Source organism: Nothobranchius furzeri, chromosome 18, assembly GCF_043380555.1.
Source record: "Nothobranchius furzeri strain GRZ-AD chromosome 18, NfurGRZ-RIMD1, whole genome shotgun sequence".
Lineage (NCBI taxonomy): Eukaryota > Metazoa > Chordata > Actinopteri > Cyprinodontiformes > Nothobranchiidae > Nothobranchius > Nothobranchius furzeri.
The window spans coordinates 28,324,509-28,346,985 of record NC_091758.1 but is presented as its reverse complement, the minus strand read 5'-3'; the positions used below and the strand labels follow the sequence as shown (position 1 = coordinate 28,346,985).

The 22,477-nt window shown below is 43.5% G+C and overlaps 1 protein-coding gene across 3 annotated transcripts in view; it reads right to left on the bottom strand.

Moving 5' to 3' along the window:
* Positions 1-4,136: 4,136 nt before the first annotated feature.
* Positions 4,137-22,477, bottom strand: part of rcan3 (regulator of calcineurin 3) — a 59,911-nt gene continuing 41,570 nt past the window's right edge. For all 3 annotated transcript variants that reach the window (XM_054741668.2, XM_054741669.2, XM_015969889.3), the window contains 3 exons: positions 16,129-16,302; positions 13,879-14,050; positions 4,137-6,757 (listed from right to left, as the gene is read on the bottom strand). In XM_054741668.2, coding sequence (XP_054597643.2) covers positions 6,603-6,757; positions 13,879-14,050; positions 16,129-16,302 — 501 coding nt within the window. In that variant the 3' untranslated portion in view covers positions 4,137-6,602. The remainder of the gene's footprint in view (positions 6,758-13,878; positions 14,051-16,128; positions 16,303-22,477) is intronic.

The following is a 22,477-nucleotide window of genomic DNA, read 5'->3' as shown; positions in this document are numbered from 1 at the left end:
TGTCCGGCCCGGCTCGAGGGGGTGGAGCCCCAGCCCGAACCGGCCCGAAAAGGTTTTCAGGATCCTCTGGCCCGACCAGAGCTCGAGCCCGACTTTTTTTTAACCAACTAAATGAAAACAAAGTGCGTCAATCCTGACCAATGTGTTAAAAGACGTGCAGGATCCGATCAATTTGTTTTTCCCTCGTTTACCGTCACGGAGATAACGGCACACTGGCTCTGGTGTTAATCAAGTTAAATTTTATCTCTTTCCAACAATTTTCACAAGAAAACAGAACAGTTAAAAGCAGGGCTTGTGCTGTGTTGACCGGATAGTTCCTGTATGACCGTTTATTTTGACGGAGAAAGAATAGAAAGAATTACCCCGACGCATGCAGACGAACTGACATTTTATTCTACGCACATCGCAGATGTAGCTAAATCACCCAAGAAAAGATTCCCATCTGAACATCTGAGCTGGACACAGCTCAGCGCAGCTCGCTATAAAGCGCCTATATAGGACAGTTTCTTTTGTATATTATCTGACTTTATAAACTCCAACAACAATGTGCTTCTATTTTTTTTTTCAGGCTAAATCTGCCCAAGACACTGGCTGTCAGACTGATTTAGTAGTCTGCAAGAATGCACTTGTCCAGGCTGACGTGAAGCCTTACCCGTAGCAAAGGTGAATTATTTTTAATAATCTTCTATGTAAACATTTTATTATCACCTTTTAGTTTTAATTTGTTTTACAGATTATTGTTACACGTGATTTTATGCTCTTTTAAACATTTATAAATGTGCTGCTTGCTTTTTACATAGCCACCCAGAATAGAGCTCACAGCCGCAGTGTGTCTTGTGACACAGGGACCATGACGGAAATTCCAGAAAGTCCCAGAGCAGTGTCCACACCCCTGAAAAGACCAAGATGTGAGGTGTCTGCTGTTTATTCCAGCTTCCACCTCAGTGACAGTACAAGCTCAGTGAACTGTTCAAGGTAAAAAAAATTAAAACATTTCAGAATTTTTAAGAGATTAACAATTAAATAAGTATGTGATTACATCATGACATCATGAAGGAGGCTACTGATTCTGGCCCTGTGACACTTGGTGGTGACGTGTGAGCTGATTCACCTGGTAAATAACTTTTACATTAAATATGTTGTTCTTTGCTATCAAACGTAAATTAACTAATAACCTGCATTATTGCAGGACACTCAGCAAAATATGGACTCTACACCATGAGGCAGGCACACGTTAATATTCTATAAGAGCACATAAGGTGAGCAACACCACATATTATTGTACGCTGTCCTGGATTTGTTTTCTTTCTGCATCTCATCATTAGCCTGGCTGATCACCTGATAACTCTGGTCATCTGGTTATGACAGCATGAGGATGTCCTCACACACCTGTAACCTATCAGCTCATCTGGCAGAATAGAGAGAGAAGAGACAACACCACATCTCCTGTTCCTGGAAAGCCTTCAGCCATCCTTCGATGACTGAGCACCTCCATCAGCTCTGTCTCCTGTCTGCCTACAATTATTATAATAAATATTGTGTTTGACAAGTTTTTTGTGCTGCCAAATGTCTCATTTTGATTCCAGTTTTGATATTTTAATGGATATTTATAAATTACATTAATTGAATTATCACATTGTTGCATGTTTAACTAGCTCTATTGTGATGAATTAAACTAGCACCTCACTGTTAAAAGCTTGTTTTAATTTCAAGCATGTTTAAGTATTTATCGACATGAACAAAAACAGGAAACATATAAATTGAGATTTATTTAATTAATATAACAAATAAGGGGGGAAGAGTCATTGAAAGGCACATTCTTCTGGAAGCTCCTGATCCTGACGACACCAGCAGGAGACCAGCTGCAGACACCAGAGGATCACCTACAACCAAGAGAGCAGCTGGCATAAGTAACTAAATAAATCAGGGCAGTTTTAGTGGGCTGAACACATTACAGAATAATTTTATCATGGGGTAGTTTCATAACTTTCTAGGCAGCAGACTAACTTGAGCCTAGGGCTCCTGGAGATCTGCTATCCAGCACGTTTCAGTGGTTTTCCTGCTTTAACAGGTTAGATTAGCTGTTAAGCAGCTCAGCTATTTGTTGCTGATTAAAACCAGGTGTGTTGATGCAGATAAATCTCTAAAACATGCTGAATACTAGCTCTCTAGGGCCATGGAGCCAAACCCTGCAGCTAATCTAATGCTATGGCTAACGGCTACTTACTATTCAGAGCTGGTTCTGTTGGGTCGGTTCCGGTAGTTTCAGGCAACTCACAAGCTCCAAACAAAGGCTCAGGTCCGCTTGCCTCCTCCAAATAGACTTGGTCCCTTTCTTCTTGAATGTCTGGGTAAGGAGGGGGAGAAACGTCCTCCACTTCTAATAACTGCTCAGAGTGAAGGGAGTTAGCATCGTCTCGTTACCCATCGTCTTTGTCACTGCCGCGGCTCCGCCCTCTCGGTCCTCCAGGCAACGCCTACTAATGTTGCAGTGTTAAAATTGATACGTGGGTGGAGTAAGACTCTGGGGGGGGGGGGGGGGGGGATGACCACTTCTTTAAGAAAACCAAATGAAGATGGCCACACCCACTTATCCCCCACTCAGGCTGCTATAAGTTGAGAAGCTCTGGCCTGCCAGACTCCGCCTCTGTTTAATTCTGTACAGAGAAGGGGTCTGGGAACTCTCCTATTCAAATAACCCCACCCCTTGAGAATTCAAACCAAGCCAATCAGCGCTGAGTAGCGTACGTCACACACCACAATGGGCTTGACACACGGGAGGCGACCTCACCTCTCCTTCATTCATTTTCAATGAGATATGCACAACAAAACGATAAACACGGGTCTCCCTCCTACGAAGCGAAACGCAAGAAATGTGCATGTGAAATTTTGCGCTCGTGCACGTGTCGTGCACATGCGACTCAGCAACGCGATCCCAGAAAGTTGAAATATTTTCAACTTTTCATCGCTGTCACTCGGATGAGGACCAATCAACGGAGGTTTCATTCGCTGACCAACGAGCGGACACGATGCTCTGTACATCTCCGAGCAAACATGGAGGAGAAGTTGTTACTTACTGTGACAGATTTCCCAGAACTGTACAATAATCCTACCAGAGAATATAGAGATATTCACAAAAAGGCCGTGGCATGGGAAATTGTTGGTTACTATCATTAGTATATGCCGGCACCTTTCTTGCACAGGCCTGCTGCCAGGCTGGGAGAAGACACCAGCCTCCACGACCATGGTCCCGTTCACCTTCACCGCCACAGCTGGCACCTCTTTGCCCTGCGGCTTCTGCGCCAGAGCCGCATAACTCTAGCAGCACCTTGTGAAACATCATATCTAACACTTTTTAAACTCTGAACCGCTTAAATAACCTTGATTCCCTCCAACCTGACACAGCCAATCAAAACAACGGAAGATTCGATTTTGCCATGGAACAGAACGCGTCGACAGCTTTGCCGCTGGCCGTTGCCGCGGGTCGCCTCCCGTGTGTCAGGTAATAAAAGTGACGGTGACGAATTTTGCTGATTGTGGTCGTTTGTTGCCTCCAAGCCCCCACAATGCGGCTCAAAAATTTAAGCAATCCCGGAAGTACCAAAAATTGCAGCTCCACCCTCATCCGCTGGGGGCTGGTGTCAGAAGCGAGCAAATCCTCATTGACTCCCATGTTAAAAATACCAATTTCACAGTAGAAATAAACATGTTTACAGCCTGGAACCAAAACATGTTTTTGGTTTAAAAGCCATGGGGGGGCTGGTGCCTATCTCCAGCGGTCAACTGGCAATCAGGTGGGGGACACCCTGGACAGAGAGCCAGTCCAACACAGAGACACACAGGACAAACAATCATGCACCCACACACACACCTAAGTACAATTTGGACAGACCAATTAACATAACAGTCATGTTTTTGGACTGTGGGAGGAAGCCAGAGCACCCAGAGAGAACCCACACATGCACAGGGAGAACACGCAAACTCCATGCAGAAAGATCCCAGGCCGGGAAGCGAACCTAGGACCTTCTTGCTGCAAGGCAACAGCCCTAACCACTGCACCACTGCGCAGCCTCACTTTCAACCTGAGGAACAAAAATATATGAAATCAAAAATAAAAATAAAAACTACACAAAACATGTTTTTAGGAATATTTCTTTATGTAATGTTTTTATGTGAAACAACGGACTATTTTACTACACAGATAGAAGCAGATATCGTCCTAGACGGAGACAGAGTCCAAGAAATAAGTACAGAACATGTAAAATACAAATACTGGTAATCGAGAACTGGAAATTATTGCTTGTTTTGCTACTTTTGTTTTTCAGGATTCCTACAATACAAGACACGATATTCAGAAGAACGGAAACATACGACAGCGACAGCAGTGTAGTCAGCAGACGTTCCCCGGAAAATAAATAAAAAAGAAATAAACAAACCAAGTCCACGTGGAACAACAACACCATGACAGTTGGATTTAATTGAGCATCTTGTTACATTTTAATAATTTTTTTGTTGGTTTTCTGTTACAACAGAGCGAAGAGAAGCTAAATATAACAAACTGCACACTGAGAATGGCCTCAGCAAGAGAAGAAAAACACTTTGCTTATTTACAGAAATATACACTTTCTTCTCAACTGTGACCAAAGTGCACCAGTTTTAACCTCCGACATCACAGTAAAAAATGTTTCCTCCTGCTCTGTTGCCATTTTTTTCTAGAAATCACCCTCCACCTTTGAAGCTCCACCAGCCTGATGTCTGCCCAGACATCTGCAAAAATAAAAAGTCTGTTCCGTCAACACCGTTCATTTGCAAGGAGCTTTCTGACAATAAAATGAACGTTTCATGCAATTCTTTGTGTTCTGCTGCATCTTTTAAAAACCTCAAGAACAGCGGATCCGAAAGTCCCGAAAGGTTTGCATGAGCAAAAAAAAAGAAGTGGAGCGTTTGAGCTGTCCAAAAGGCTAACAAGGTGTTTAAACAAACATAACAAAAAAAAAATTAATGAAATCATTTTCTAAATTTTATTATGAAAACAAAAAGCAACAAAACACTTATTATAGAGCACTTACATCCAACATCTTCATTTGTCAAATAAATTTCTCGCCCCCAGATATAAATAAATAATGCATTCGTTCAAATTTCCTCAAAATATTAACATAACATTAACATTAAAACTGAATAAAGTCATGAAAAATGATTTCCTTAATTTGCTCAGAATCAGAAAAATGAATTGATGCGAGGTGAGTGAATGCTTTGGTTGGTGTCTCATGAGACAACCTGGTTTTTCATCCTTTTTCTCATAAAAAAAGCATTGCCGCGTGTTTGCTGTTCACCAGAAATAAGCAGCACAATGCTCCGCTGCTCGTCGGAACGACGGCCGAAAACCTACAATTTCTTAGAGACATCAGGAGATTCTCAGTGCAAAATGAGCAGACTCAAATGCATACAAGGAAGGTTTAATCAAACCTGATAATTCATACAAAAAGGATGTCAAAATACACCAAAATGCACAACATCCCCAAACCTTTGAAGAAATAAGGGGGATGAAATGTCTCTGATCCATCAAACTTCAACAAATCTGCCCTTAAGCTGAAGATTTGTCTGCATCTCTTTCAGCTTTAATCTCCAGCAAGGACATGGGAATATCTCTAATGCCCCGTCATCACAAACAAAATAAAAAAATAAAAATAAACACCTCAGCAGCTCACCTTAACTAGGCATGCAAAAAATATCAGGGTACCAAATACGCAGAGCAAGAATACACATCGAGTAATTCAGCAAATAACACCTCTGGAAAAAACTTTTAAGCAAACAAACAAAAAAGGGATGAAGAAATTCAAAAACAATCACCACAACTTTGTTAGTCACATATGGTGCTTGGCGCTGAATGAGATGTTAAATAGGTGTTTTTCCCCTTTGTTTAACTTGTTAGTATTTGTTTTGTAATACAGTATATACATGCAGAGAAGAGCGACACACTCAGTCTGGATGTAAGCTGAAGCAGCTAACCTGCAGATGTAAAACAAAAGAAAATAACAGAAAATATATATATATATTATATATATATATATATATAGTCAACACACAATTGATTATAAAAAAATGCTTGGTTGTTGAGGTGTTTCATGTTCTCAGCCAACAATGACTGTACATATGACTGTGATGTGAAGGGTGAGGCTAACACGCTAACGGACGAGCAAGCATGTGACCACTAATGAGAGCTGGGTGTGTGATACAGTTGTGCCTGTGTTGGGACAGGTATTTTGGCCCCTCTTGCTGAAAACCAGAAGGAGGGAGGGGCGGGGTCGGTGGGTTTGGAGGCGAGCATGCCCGCTGCTCCCCACGCTGTCCGCAGAATGTGATGAGTGTGTATGTGTGATTCTCATCCATTCCCTTCAAGCTGCCTCATTCCATCGCCGCGCTCCCCACAAACACTGTCTTCAAGCAAATGTTTGTTGTTTTTGCTTTGGAGTTAAACTGAAATGAGGCGCATCGACGCTCTCTGTGAGTGCAGAGACGAGAGAGAGAGGGCAGGTGTGTCGCGAGTTTAAAGGGCGGTCGAGGGGGCCGCGCAAGCCTCCTGTGGACGAAAGGGGTCTTCTTTAGTTGAAAACCTTAGGGGCGCCGTCGGGACGTCTGGTCTGGACGATCTGCTGCTTTGGCCGAACCGCCTCGTCCTCCTCCGTCTCGCTCTCACACACGTGCACCACCACACTGGGGGTAGACTCCGTCCCCGCGTGGAGCTCGTATTTTTCCCCTGCGGAGGATGAAAAGAGAAAAGAGTTGGTTACAATTAGTCAACAGGAAGCACAGGCAGCCAAAAACAATTGCTTGTTCAAGCGCAGGTGAATGCTCAGAACATCGATTCAAAAGGAAACAAAGAGATTTTCCAAAAATAGTCCAGTTATTTGTCCAAACTCCATGGACTCTGATGGAAAACACACACTTGCTAGATTGTATCACGGTTGCCATGGAGATGGGATCAGACAGCTGGCAGACAGAAGGAAATTGGACTGCTACTTGTTTGCTGTGGTGCCAAAAACAAAGATGGGCAGTGAATGGAGTCCTGCTGTTACTGCCGGGAGCTGACAGGGGGAGTCAGTGCGCCGTGCTGCGCCCCAGCTCTAATCTGATTTCAGATGGCAGGATGTGAGGCCAGGAACAAAGCCATTTCCTGATGCTTCATGTTTCTATGGCAACAGCAGAAAGCAGTGCTCTTCGCTGGGCGTTTGTGAGAATGTGGAAAGTATTATTGTGTTTTTGCTGACAAAAATATCTGCTTTTTTTCCCCACTTCATCAGCAAACCTGAACCCACATACAGAGACAGAAATACACAACAAACATGGAGATGTTTTTCCAACGGTCATCACAATTTTTAAGCCTGTAAACACCAAGTTTCCAGATCAAAGGATCTCTTAAATCACCTGAAATACACTTGGTGTCAACTTAGATTTGAGAGCTAAATATGCATCTGTCTGCAGGGTAAAAGAGATTACTTTTTTTCTATAAGTGCAAAGACAAATCCACACTCATTTGCATAAAAACACAGGCTTTTTTGTCAAAATGCACAGAAACAAGCCCCGAGTAATGCGTCAGATCTCAACATGTCAGTAAACGGCTGCACTTCAAGTCTCATCTTCATGCAAAAACAGCTAAAGTTTGTCTCAAATGTGCACAATTTGTTTTATACTCATTATTTTCAACCATTGCCCCTGCTGGATTGCAGATAGCAAAATGGATTGATAATAAATAAATAAATAAATAAATAAATATCTGGAACTTGACCACACCCTCTGTCACTGGACACTGGATTTTCTGACTGAGAGACAACAGACAGTTCGTGTTGGGAATAAGACCTCCAACTCCATCACGCCGAGCACAGGTGCCCCCCAAGGATGTGTGCTCAGCCCACTGCTTTATGTTGACCCACGACTGTGTGCCAAGACATAAGAACAATCTGATCGTCAAATTTGCTGATGACACCACAGTTGTGGGTCTGATTCACAGGAATGATGAATCCGGTTACAGAGAGGTCAAGCTGTTTGAGAGCTGGTGCAGAGTAAATAATCTGGCGCTCAACGTGGACAAGACCAAGAAAATGATTGTTGATTTTACGAAATCTCAAACAAAGCACACTCCCCTCTACATAAATGAATGTGAAGTCGAAAGAGTCGAGAACATCAAGTTCCTGGGCATACAGATCTCTGACAACCTCAGCTGGGCAAAGAACACCTCAGGTCTAGTAAAGCGAGCTCATCAGAGAATGTACTTCCTAATGTAGAGTTAAATCTGCATACTGAAATCACCTCTGTGCTATTCAGTGGAGATTCCGAAAAATGACCAATCAGATTAACCTATGAGGCTTAGATCATATATAAATATCCCGGATACTAAGTTCATACATCAACCTGTTTGTTCTAATTTTAAATCCAAAAATTAATGTTTAATTTAGATGATTAAATTTAATAGCAAAGGGTTTTTTAAATCAGAAACTAGGATCTTTGCTTTCAAATAACCAGAAATACCTTTTCTGTGTTCCGTTTCAATAAGGAGGCAAGTTTAAAAATGAAGAAATTTTATTACTAACAATTTTAAACTTAGAGATTTGAGACGACAATTATAAAATGACAATTCATGGATGGCAATTTTAATGACAATTTTCAACAGCTTTGATATTAAACTTGTTTTAAAAGCAAACCTGTGCCTGAATGGAAGCTAAATGGGAAATACGAGTTTGGATGCGTGAATGAAGTTATGAGAAGGTTTCTTTCCCAGAGAGTTGGAAGCGGTCTGGATGAAGATGATGTTTTGAGGCTAACTAAGTTATTTAGAGAGAAACAGCATCAGACGCAATCTGTCGAAGTCTACAGAAGACCCTCCTTCGGATCCGAAGTGTCCAGGTGGAGATGGTTTTCTCCAGGCACGAGGTTGGTAGAAGAACCTCTATGCGACCAGATCAGTCCTGAGATGTCTCCTTGGGTCACTCGACTGGTGGAACGATTTGCGTCTCAAGATCCGTAACTGTGAAGGAGTTTTTCATCTTTTAGCTTAACTCAGAAATCAATGACTCTGGGAGAGTCTTCGTTAGCTGATTACAGTTCGTTTATTCTTTAGCTTATTCTAGTCGGCGTGACTGAACAGCAGGTGGAGATTCAGGGACGGCTGTTCCTCTTTCTCCTGGTGTTGGTTCAAGAACTCGTTCTGAAGCTCGGGATGGATAGTTTTACCAAGCTCCAGGACACTCCCACTCTCTCAGGAAGAAAGCTTTGATTATGCGTCAATAGATGTGATATCATTTCTAGTGTCTCTCAAGATAAAAATCACGAGGCGCTTCACAAAAACAAAAAATGTAAAAATATAAAAAAGATTGTAGAAAATGGTTAAAATATATTTAAAATGAGCAAAACATAGACAACTGTGATTCAAAAATGTTAAGAAAGAGAGAGAGTGAATAGGAAAGAGGGAAATCAGTGGATCCTGAGGAAGGTGGAATAGGTGGGAGAGCAGAATAAAGAGAGAGTGGTGAAGAAGATCATACAAAAGCCACTTTGAACAAGTGAGTCTTCAGCTGCTTTTTGAAGGAGACCACTGAGTCCACTGATCTCAGGCTCAGGGGGAGAGAGTTCCAGAGTCTGGGGGCCACAGCAGCAAATGATCTGCCACCTTTGGTCTTTAGCCTGGTGCGCTGCACAACCAGTAGGCTTTGATCACTGGACCTCAGGGACCTACTGGGGGTGTAGGGACTAAGAAAATCACCAATGTAAGATGGTGCTTGTCCATGTAAGGCCCTATAGACCAGAACCAGGATCTTGAAATGAACCCTGAAGTTGACTGGCAGCTCAATGAAGCTGGAGGAGAAGCGGGGTGATGTGAATGTGTTTGGAGGACTTGGTCAGAAGCCGAGCACAGGCATTCTGAACCACCAGTAGACGGTTCAGGGAGGTTTTCCTCAGACACGTGAAAAGAGAGTTACAGTAGTCTAAGCGTGAGGAGATGAAGGTGTGGATAACTGTCTCAAGTTCAGAGCAGGACGGAATGGGACTCAGCTCAGCAACGTTCCTGAGATGGAAGAAGGAAGAGCGAACAAGAGAACTGACATGAGAATCCAGGGTGAGAGCTGGGTCAAAGGTCACGCCAAGATTCCTGACAGAAGGTTTGGTGTGAGAAGCAAGCTGACCAAGAGAGTCTCTGACTTTGGGAACCAGCTTGTCTGGGACACAGATGAGGATCTCAGTCTTATCTTCATTCAGCTGTAGAAAGCTCCCAGCCATCCAGGTTTTGATAGAGTCTAAGCAGGAGTGTAACAGCTGCAGCTTAGACATCTCATGGGGCTTAAAGGAGATGTACAGTTGGATGTCATCTGCATAAAGATGGTAGGAGATTCCTTTGAAGGAGCTCAGGATGTGCTGAAGAGGAAGCAGATAGAGGAGGAAGAGCAGAGGCCCCAGCACAGAACCTTGTGGGACACCATGGGTAAGGGAGGTGGTGGAGGACCTAAACTTGAAGACGGCCACAGAAAAGGAACACTCAGAAAGATAAGAGAACCACTCCAGAGCAGTTCCTGATAGGCCTACCCAGTCTCTCAGCCTCTCCAGTAGCAGGTGATGGTCAACAGTGTCAAAGGCTGAAGTCAGGTCCAGCAGGACCAGAACAGAACAGTCCCCTGCATCACTGTGAGTCAGAAAGTCATTAGAGACCCTAAGAAGAGCTGTTTCAGTAGAATGAGCTCTACGAAAACCTGACTGTAAGCAATGATAGATGTTATGTTCATCAAGAGCAGCTGAGAGTTGTTTAGCCACAACCTTTTCCAAGATCTTGGAGATGGACTGAAGTGTAGAGATGGGTCTGAAGCTGCTATGGAGAGAGGCGTCAAGACTCGGTTTTTTAAGAAGTGGGTGGATTACAACGTTCTTAAAGTAAGCAGGGACCTGACCAGAAACCAGAGAAGCATTAATTATAGAGAGCACGCTGGGACCGATGGACTGAAAAGCACTCTTAAACAAAGATGAGGGTAAGATTTCGAGGGGGCATGCAGAGGTCTTCATTGAGTTAACTAGTTTGGTTAACTCAGGCAAAGAAACAGGAGCAAAGCTATCTAGGATGATGGGCCTGGTTGGAGTCGGGAGAGGCAGAGATAAGGCTGAAGGAGAGATGCTAGATCTAACCTTATTGACTTTGTCCACAAAGAAAGACAGAAAGTTCTCAAAGTCGGTAACAGAGTGGATGGAGGCTGTAGGAGAGGCAGGAGAGACAATGCTGCTGATGGTGTTAAACAGCACCTTGGGGTTCCCTTTGCTCTGGGACACCAGGTTGGAGAAATAGGAAACCCTAGTGTCTCTGACTGCAGAGTTAAAGGATGTCAGAAGATCCTTTAGGTGCAGCAGATGGACGTGGAGATGGGTTTTCTTCCACAAGCGCTCAATTATTCTGCATTGGCGCTTCAGGCTGCGAAGGCTGTCATTAAACCAGGGAGTAGGGTTCACTGCAGGAACTGATCTGGTTCTGACAGGACAGATGTTGTCCAGAATGGAGAGGCAGTGCTTGATGAACTGAGAAGTTAAAGAATCTGGGTCGTTATCAGAAGAACAGGGTGGATCAAAAGCAGCAGAAAAATTGCTAGCTGTGCTCTCATTAAGAAAACGAGAACTAACCAAACGGCGAGCAGGAGGTGGGGACGCAGAAACTGACAAGTTAAAGAAAATGCAATGGTGATCTGAAATATAAACATCCTCAGGACAAACACTGTCAGCATTTAGACTCAGGTTAAAAACAAGGTCTAGAGTGTGCCCGGGTGCCTGGTGTGTGTGGGGCCAGAAACATGCTGGATAAAGCAGAAGGAGTCCATAAGGCTGGAGAAATTCATGGCAAAGTGATCAGAGGGGTCATCAACGTGGATGTTAAAATCACCAACAATCACCAGTCTGGAAAGCTTCACAGTGGAGGATAGAAAGTCACTAAACTCCTGAAGGAAAGAACCGTTTGGACCAGGTGGACGATAAACCACAGCACAGGCGAACGGGTCCATACGTCCGACTTTAATCAGCTGCAGTTCAAAGGAAGCAAAGTGACCAGAGGTTGTAGAGCTACATGGAAGATGGTCTCTGAAAACAACAGCTAGGCCTCCACCACGACCAGAACCCCGGCGCTGGCTAAGAAAAGAATAACCACTCGGGCAGAGTTCAATCAGAGCAGAATAATCAGATGTTTGCTGCTAAACTTCAGTCAGAAACAGAAAATCCAGGTTTTTAGAGAGAATTAGATCATTGAGCAGGAAGGACTTATTTTTAACAGAGTGGGTGTTTAATAGAGCCATGCTGAGTGAGGTGGAGGAATCAGAAACTACAGAAACAGCTAGAGTTAGTGGACGTAAGTTAGCAGGGTTAGATGCACGGTGTTTATAAAAACCACTTATGGAGGGAACAGGAGGAGAAACCACTGAGGAATGAGGATAAACCGACATTAAAAAACTAGGATGGAGAAACCGCGTCGCAACGCGGCCTGGCGGGAATGCGGAAGTGGCGCTCAAGTCGCCAAACAAAGGACAAGCTAGAAGATCACGCCGATGTTTACTAGATAAACCACGCTTTAAGAGAAGTCTTATTCTCACCTGGATTCCTGCTCGTTTACCTCTTTTCCTCCGACGTTTTCCTGGGACCGGATAAACATTGCTGGAGGTGTCCTGGTAGGAATCATTTGGCTCCGGGCCAGTACGCCGATCAGGTAAACAAACAGGATGGTACGTCCTCGGTGCATCTTGGGCCATCGTGAACGAACGGAAGGACAAAAGAGTCTGGCGATCATAGGAGATGGTAGCAGGGACACTACTGAAGAGGATCGCAGACAGAAGCAAGGTGGAAAAGAGGAGGTTATTGGAGAAAAGTTTGAAAAAGTGGCCGGTGACCGCAGCTAGGCCAAGCACAGGCGCCATCTTGTTACCGACCGGAAGCGGGTGGCAGTGACAGGGGGGCAATGGAGAGTGTGCAGACCTATGCAATCTCTACTTGGTTCTCTAGCTGCAATATGACGGACAAAAGGGCCCTCCAGAGAGTGGTGAGATCAGCAGAAAGGGTTCTGAGAATCTCCCTTCCCTCTGTCCAGGATCTGTTCCTGAGCCGCTGCAGAGGCAGGGCCCTGAACCTTGTGGAGGACCTCACACATCCCCTGAACTGCTTCTTTCAGCTTTCACCCTCCTGGAAGCATTATCGCAGCATAAGATGCTCCACTACGAGGCTACTGAACAGCTTCCTGCCTCAGGCTGTATGGCTGCTAAATACAACTGGACTGTGAGCAGGAGATACTAGCACTTTAAAAAATCCTGCAAAGTCCAGTGTGAATTGCGCGCGTACATGTATGGAGAGTTGTGTGTGGGTGGGTGTGATCGTCTCTGTGTGTGCATGTGCGTGCGTGTGTGTGTGGGTGGGTGCACGTGTATGAGTTTCATTCACCGGGAGCTTTTATTCTTATTTATTATCATTTTTAACACCATTTTAGTAATTGTTTTTAAATTTAGCAGAGCTGTGTATGTATGGAGCATGTGACTCAGATGGATCTCGATGAAGAAACACTTTCGTTGTGTTTGTACTCTGTTATGAACATAATGACAATAAACCTGATTTGAAATAAATAAGTAAATGACATTTTAATATTAATATTTTGACAGAAAAATCAACAGTTAAAAAAATCCAGTCCTGATTCTGCCTCATTTACTAATAAAGGTCAGGAATAAAAACACTGATTCATGAATATCTGCCCAGTCAACTCTGATTCAGAGGCATTTCCTGTGTGTTCAACAACTCAGTGAGTGACATCATTTCCTGTATGTATCCATGTTAAGAATAATTTAAATATTGTTCCTTTTAAAATGATGTGCCACTGACCCGGTCCTAGCTTAGCTACGGCACACAGCAGGTCGTAGTTGATGACGGGCGTAGCGTCTTCGCTCTGGCTCCAGCCCACGGGCGGCGAGGCAGGTGGTGAGATCAGAAACTGTTTGACGGGCTGGGGAGGCGCCAGGTACGACTTGTCAATGTCCTCATCGCCGTTCTGGATCTGTTGGAGAAAGAGCGAGGAAATGTGCAGAGGAAATGTAAAACATTGTAAAAATAAAACGGTCATTTCTTACTAGTGCCAGAAAAGCAAAGTCTTTACATTTATTTTCCATTCACATAAAAAATAAATAAGTGTGATTTTAAGTTTAGTATCAGATTATTTCTAATGTCAAAGTTCCTGTTCTCTTTAATTTATTTTTCCAACATTTAATGGTGCTACTTACAACAAAAAAGTCCCAGTTGGACTCCTCTAAACGTCTAATTGCAGGTTCATTCCCTTAATGGGGTTTTTCGTGTTTTGATTGCTGTAATTATGATACCTACATGTGGCTTTTGTCAGAGCTATAAAATCCTTAATCCTGTTACGTCAGAGCACAAGGAGGTGCTGCAGGGCTCATGACTGCTGATGCTTTTGTGAAAAAAGCGCCATCACTTTCACTCGGTTGACATATTTCACTGGAAGCAGATATTTGTGGCTAAACTGACATTAAAATATTGCTATTAGAAATTATATTTAAGTTGTGAAAAATATGAAATTCCTCTTAATCCTGATTTTTTATCTGTGGATTTGTGGAAAACTTTAATATTCTTCTCGTTTGTCTCACAGGAAAAAAACTAACACAATTTAATTGTGATTAATTTTGAGGGTTCAGGAGCTCACTAGGGGGGAGTTTTCCTCATAATATTCACATGCATAATGCAGGAAATCACAATGTTGCTGCTGTCAGTCATTGCGGGAATGTGTACGGTGTGGGGAAACAGTTTTAATTTCTCTCCTCTGCCTGAGCTGATGGTGACGTACGGCGCGCCTCGCGGCAGTGATGCGCCTTTTGCCTAAAATGTGGCCGTTCATGGAGCTCGTGCCAGACTGTGGATGACTGTTATAGGACACACAGATACCTTTTCAAAAATCTCTGAGATTTGGACTAATGAATACCTGGAAAATTTACCGGTATGCACTGCATCATAGAAAAAGTGCTGGTATGCTGAAAGGTTATATTTAGAAGTGGCGGCGGTGCTGGTACCGGTCCAATGCACTGCTCTCTGTCCCTAAAGGATGAGTCTGATGATCTGATTACCAGAACCTGATCATCATGATCCGTTCCTGACAGCCGCTGTTTCTCCCTCTCCAACCCACCCCACGTGCCCAGCATTGCGCGTTTAGTTATAATTAAACTGGCCCAAAAACTCCACCTTAAACCGGTTCTCCCAACATGACCACATACAGACCAGCCTGGACATGCATCTGTGGCCAGAGCTTTCTTCCTTTTTCAATCTCTCCTTTTCTGCTCCACCTTTCCTGGTCCGTCTAGGTCCATTGTGCCTCTGGGGCCAAAGGTGCGGTGGTGCTGAAGCCGCTCTGGGTGGTGGGTGTCTGCAGCACTTTGCCAGACCCCAACAAAGTGAAAGGAGGGGGTGTCTTTGTGCCCAGTTTGCTCCATTTGTGCAAGCATCAGGACAGCAGATGCCCCGATGAGCTGCATGACGGATTGCTCATTTAGATATTACGCTAGTCATGACCGGCAATTACTGAGTGGGCCAGTTTAACGGCCAGGCCACCGGGAAATCTCCCGTTTTTCCAGATTACCACTCCGCCACTGAAGAGATGTGTGTTAACTCCGAAAATGTGGGCGCAATTTTAATTACTTGTCAAGCATGTATGTGTAAGCATTGCAACTCATTGACTGACAATTTGAGAAACCCAAACATTTCAGAAAAAATACATGAATCATTTTATTTATTGTTTCAAAATGTATTGTTTTAGTGTTTTAGAATGGTTTAAATCACTGTTGTGGTCTTAAAAGAATACACAAAAACTATTGAAGTGGTGAGCCTCTGCAACATTTATTTAAATTGTGATTTATTTACTCAATAGATATACATTTTATTTATTAACTTTCACATTTGTCTTGATAAGAGTAATATGTTTTGTGTGAACATGATTATGATTTACTGAAGAGTATTGGTGGGGTGGCCAGAAATCTTCCAGGGTTGGCCATGGCCCCATGCCGAGTGCATGTTAGCGAGAACGCCGCAGAGCTTTAATTCTGTGCTTTCCCCTTGATCGTAGAAACTCACTTGGGCAAAGTAGAGTTTTAACTTCTTGCCGTTGAACTCTGACTCGTGCAGCTCGATGCGGGCTCGAGCGGCCGCCTCGGGAGTGCTGAAGTTGATCCGGACTCTCCTGAAGCTCTTGAACATCTGGAAAGTCACCTGCTCATCGTAGATCCTAAACAAGGCTTCAAACCTCTCCTGTGGAAAATGAAGACATAAAGAGACCATCAGCAGCTGCACACTCTTCGCTAAAACACGCCACACATTTGATCTTAAATGTGACTGAAGACGTTCGGACACCTCGGCCGCTGCAACACAGCACTCCTCTCCTCACCCTCTCAGTATGTGATTAACTTGATGAAGAAATTTGATGTGCAGCTTTGACTCACAGACCTTTTGCCCCTTAGTTCTGACCTTATTAAAAACCTCTCCTCTCTTTCGGCTCATCCCCAGCTTTTACTTTAGGTTTCATCTTTTTTTTTCTCTTTACTTTGAAGTCAGCCCTCTGCTTAGGTACCAAACTGGCAACTTCTACTGTGAACTCAATCAAGCACCTCAGCAGGAAAGCAGCCACCAGGAGAGCTGATTTCTGAGAAATGAGTAGCGTTTTCTTTGTTTCTTTGTCGACCATCTCCCAGCAGCGGGTGCAACCCGCTAGAGAAGGAGGCTTCATTCTAAGAATAAAGACGAGCGATGGACTGGATGTGCCTTTCTGAAAAGAGGAAGGATCAACAGCTTCTCCAACATAATTAGCAAATAAGTAGAAGTTTGCACAAGTGTTCCTTTCCTTTTAATTCACCCGTGCTCCTCCTGACCTGGTGCTGATGTCAATTGGTACCCACTGCTCAGAGATCAGCCTCTAATCCTGTTACTCTGAGGTAACTTTTTATCTGGCCACAACTCCCTTTTCTGAAACTAAAAACACTTCCCCCTGATCAGCTGAGACAGCAGCTCTCATCAGGATGGAAAGAGCACCCGAAGGAGCCTGGAGCACAGGCAGCACGTCAACATGCACCTGTGTGGAGTAGTGACAGCACGGTGACAGGAGATGGTAGGAATCTGTCGACTCGTCACACAGAGCCAAGTACTAGGCCTCGTCCCAGTGCTCTGTCAGCACTGTGCACTTTTAGTTAATGTTAGGTACTGAAGTAAAAAAATTAAAAATAAAAAGCTGCAAAAACAAGCGTAATGTTGCCCATCGTGGTGATTCAATTCAATGGAAAATGATCTAAAGTTCTCATTCAAATAACCCCACCCCCTGAGAATTCTAACCGAGCCAATCAGCGCTGAGTAGCGTACGTCACACACCACGATGCCGAGTTTGTCATAAACATGGTGACTGAAGCAGAGTTCGCTGCGGCTCTTTCCTCTGTTCTAAATGACTTGGACACGTCTTTAAAACAACAAGTAGAAGCGCTAAAAGCATTTCTTCTAAAGAAATATGTTTGCGCTGTCGCCAGACGCCATTTTTGACTACAGCTGAAAAGCTACAGCGTCGCGGACGTCACACACAGCGATGCTCAGTTTCTCATAAACAACGAAGACAGCGGCGACGTTCGCTGCGGCTCTTTTCTCTGTTCTAAAGGACTTGAATGTCTTTAAAGCAACAAGTGGAAGCACTAAAAGCATTTCTTCTAAAAAAAAAAAAAAAAAGATGTTTGCCAGACGCCTGTTTTTACTGCAGCTAAAAATACTGCAGCGTCGCGCGGTACAGTCGGCATTTCCGTCTTTTATCTGATTGGTTATTTCTGAGCTGCCTAGTCCCGCCCCTCAAGTGCCTCTCTGCCTGTGAGTTACCAGACTCTGTCTCTGTGCAGAATTAAACAGAGGACGAGTCTGGCAGGCCAGGCTATATGTGTCTTGTTGGAAGACTGAGTTTTCCAGTGAAATTCTGATTTAAAAATCGCAAATATTGTCTGGCTTTTAGTATCGTCATATATCGTATTGTCTCCCCTGTATTTCCCCCGTATTGTGATTTATATCGTATCGCCAGATTCTTGCACCACCTATTTGACGCTCCTGAGTAGTCTTTGTTGTTCTTTTCCTGTTAGTTTTAATTTCCTCCTCATGCTGCTGCAAAACAATAAAAACAAAACAGTGCTCAAGTGTTACAAATATCCTCATAACTTTTTTTGCCAGTAGCAAATTTACCACTCGCTCAACAGCCCAGATTGATGGCTAATGGGTTCCATAGTGGCACTGGTTCAGTGTGAGTTAATGACGAGCAGAGACGCAGCCACAATGTTTTACTGGGCCTAAAAAAGTCTGTATGGCAACAGAGAGAGAACTAAACTAAAACATACAATAATATCCTAAATGTATTTATTCTAAAACAAAAAGGAGGAAAGACTTTACGACTATCAGCTTTTATTTATTTAGCTTTTCATTTACTTGAGAACATCCAGCCTGCTCACGAGTCCCGCAGACAGAACTCAGTCGTGGGGCAGAATCTACAGTTGTCCTTCAAACTGTTTCTGCATGCTGTTGGACACCACTAACACCAATCAGAGCAACAAAAAAAACGTGACATATTCGTTATTGCAGAAATCAGTCAACAAGGCAGTCTGCCATCCACGTCGAAGAAAAAGAAACAAATACATCTTTTCTTCCATGTGAAGGACTTAAGTACTTATATCTGCTCGTGTCTCAAAGTCTAAATCATCCAAAGTTGATGCCAAAGCCGTTTCAAACATGTGCCGTCTTTGTAGTTTTTCTCTGTAGCAGCACTGGAACTAAGCCATCCATTTTCATCTGCTTATCCAAAGTCGGGTCGCGAGAGCAACAGCCTAAGCCACCTGGGCCAGCTCCTCCGAGGGAATCCCAAGGCGTTCCCTGGCCAACCAAAACACATAGTCCCTCCAGCGTGTCCTGGGTCTTCCTTTAGGTCTCCTCCTGGTTGGAGGTGTAAGGAAAACCTCACCAGGAAGGTGTCCATGAGGCATCCTAATAAGATGCCTGAGCCATCTCAACTTACTCCTCTCAATGTGGAGAAGCAGCAGACCTACTTTGAGCCCCTCCCAGACAACCGAGTCTATCTTTAACTCCAGATGCAGCACCAATCCGCCTGCCGATCTCACGCTCCATCTTTCCCTCACTCATGAACAAGAACTCAAGATGCTTACACTTCTTCACTTGAGGCACGACTTCGTCCCTGACCTAGGAAAGGTATTCTACCCTTTTCCGATTCAAGACCATGATCTCGGAATTAGAGGAGCTGATTCTCATCCCAGCTGCTTCTCTAGCACTAAGACTATTCAGCATTTTATACAAACATAGATTGCTGTGATTGGCTGGACCTAAAATAGTTTGAGCCAATAGTGGACTTGCTGAGGCTACAATGAAGCATGGCTAGACTGACCTGCAGAGCAAAATCTTTTGCTACTGCTATGGGTGGTCAAGATTTCTAGGCTAGAAAACATCAGCCCATTAGGCAAAAACACTTTAATTTGATGCCCTAAATAATCAACACATTTCCATACAAAAAATATATATTTATATTTTCATCCTATTTGCATTTTTAAGTTTATTGTTAGCATCTTTATAAACTACACTATGTTAACAAGTTAACAGAAGCATCAGGTTCTTGTTTCAACTCCAGTGTGAGGATTATGGAAAGCAAACAAGACATCAATAGAGGTCTTACTAACATCAGTCAATTAGATAATCTACATGTACTTTTTAGGGGTTTAGAAAATATTTTTATGATTCTTTTAAATAAACAAGCTACACGTGTCCCTTCATACAAAGATTTGTTTTTAATTTGTAGACAAGATTTTTAATAGAGTACAAAAACATAGATGGTTAAACATGTCAGCAAATCAGAGTTGATTGCACCCTCTCTCACTAAAAACAAGTCAGATGTTAATATTTTCATACATTTTTGTTTATTTGTGTGTACACATGATAACAGCTTAAAATAACAAATCTGCATGACGTAAACCGGAATTACGTGGCATTAAAAACTAAAAATCTCCAGAAATCCAAGACGCCTTCTGCACCACTTAAAAATCTGCTTCAGTGGAGCTTTGGGAATTTTTACCTAAATGTCACAGTTAAATTGTGCCCTCAACTTTCCAACACGATGACCTATTGTTTGCTGTCGTGATTCACTTGAAAATGACAACATAGCACTTGTTTGGCCCTTGCACAGAGCCCACTTAAGCCCATGTTCCAACTGTGAATTTTCCATGAGCCGTAGCCAGCTACTATGACTCACATGTCAGACGCTATGAGTAAAACTGATAGTTAGCAGCCACACACACACACACACACACACACACACACACACACACACACACACACACACACACACACACACACACACACACACACACACACACACACACACACACACACACACACACACACACACACACAGCGGCTACTTCCTTAAGCTAAATTGATGTTTTGGCATAAGCAGTGATGAGGGAAAGCTCTCCGATTGTGTTCCAATTTTTGCACACGCCGTATTTTTTTTACCTCATGCGCTGGCGTTGCTGCACCTGCGGCCGATCGGTGAATAACAAGTGAGCACGCTGATCACTAATTTAAGTGGCCTTTGTGAGCGAACATCCTCGGGGAACAGCAGGAGGGTGAGAGGGGAACAAGGAACTGGAGAAGGATTTTGAGTTATACAGGTGGCTGAAAAGTGGCCCCATCTTCTGCAATTGCCATGTTGACCTGGACTAGGGATGTGTATTTTTGAGATTCTGGCGATACGATACGTATCACGATACAGGGGAGATGATACGATATATCACGATGTATTGCGATACATTCAGTCAGACGTTACAAGCAATTTTTTTTACTGAATTTATTGTAAGAATGTTCAATAAACAGTCCAAACTGATACGTAACATGTTTAACATGAGGTATCTGAACCATGATGGAGGGATTTACATTTCAGTGGTGGAAACAAGACCCGCTGCACACTGCTGGCAACTAGCGGGTGGCGATTGAATTGCGCAAAACGAAAAGAAAATACACTAATGTTTGCATGTAAATTCTTTCAGGAATTAAGATACACGGCTTTTGAATATCGATGTAATAATCGCAGGAAAAAATATCACAATATATTGCCATATCGATATTTCCGATACACGCTTTTGAATATCGATATAATATTGCCGAGAAAATATCACGATATATTGCCATATCGATATTTCCGATACACGCTTTTGAATATCGATATAATATTGCCGGGAAAAATATCACGATATATTGCCATATCGATATTTTCTTACATCCCTAACCTGGACCCTTTGTTTTCTTTGTGTGTGTAAGAGATAAGTCCATATGCAAGCATGTGTGTAATACACAGACTACTTGTCAATTTTGATTTATCTCAATACTTTCTTATATAGAGCTCCGGGAGTTGACGTCACTTCTCCCGGCATGCAACAGTTCAAATCGAAATGGCGCCATATTGGCATGCAGAAGCCGGCAGCTGGACTATTTACTATTGTCAGAAAACTCAATCAAACGGGAAATATGGTAGATTCCTGTTGTGCCCCAGGATGCAGAACAGACGCGGACGACATAAGGAATGAGACATCTACAGGATTCCCCAAGATCCGGAGCGCCGCAAACGTTGGATCATTGTAATAAAACACGCTAGTGACCGGGCGAAAATGAAGCTGTGGGATCCCGAGAGTAAAGGTTTTCGCTTATGCAGCGACCACTTCATATCAGGTACTTAAACCAACGTTTCCTCAACTGTGTATGGTATTTATTTTAAATGCTTTTATTATGATTCTTAGTGGGCTTCCTAAACTTATTTTGGCGTGGCTTTTTCTGTCTTATTACTCATAGCAGCAAGTAAACATCACGTAAAACGCTGCCTCGTGAGTTCTGCGTGCTGCCGTTTACGTGTTTTATGATGACAGCAATTAACCGGCTAAGCCGTATTTAATTTTTAAGCAATGGTTGATCAGATCAGACATAAAAAGCACTTTGGATTGCTATTATCTGTGTCACCGAGACTACTTACATGTAAATCTGTTATTTGTCCGTCCATCCATCCATTTTCATCCGCGTATCCGGAGTCGGGTTGCTGGGGCAGTAGCGTGACTTCCCTCTCCCCAGCCGCCGGAGCCAGCTCCTCCGGGTAAATCCCAAGGGGTTCCCCGGTCAGGTCCGGTGCTGTGCCGGTCCGCTCCGACAGCTTCTGGCGTCGGAGCGGGTAGTAGAGTCGAGAGTCCCAGACCTTCTCCCCAGCTCCTCCGGCCGGGGGAATCCCAAGGGGTTTCCCCGGCCAGGTCCGGTGTTGTGCCGGTAAGAAGTCCGCTACGACTTCTGGCGTTTTTAAAAAGTATCCCAGGGGCACGGTAAGGGTCGGAGATGTTTAGTCTATTTAATTTCTGACTATATAAAA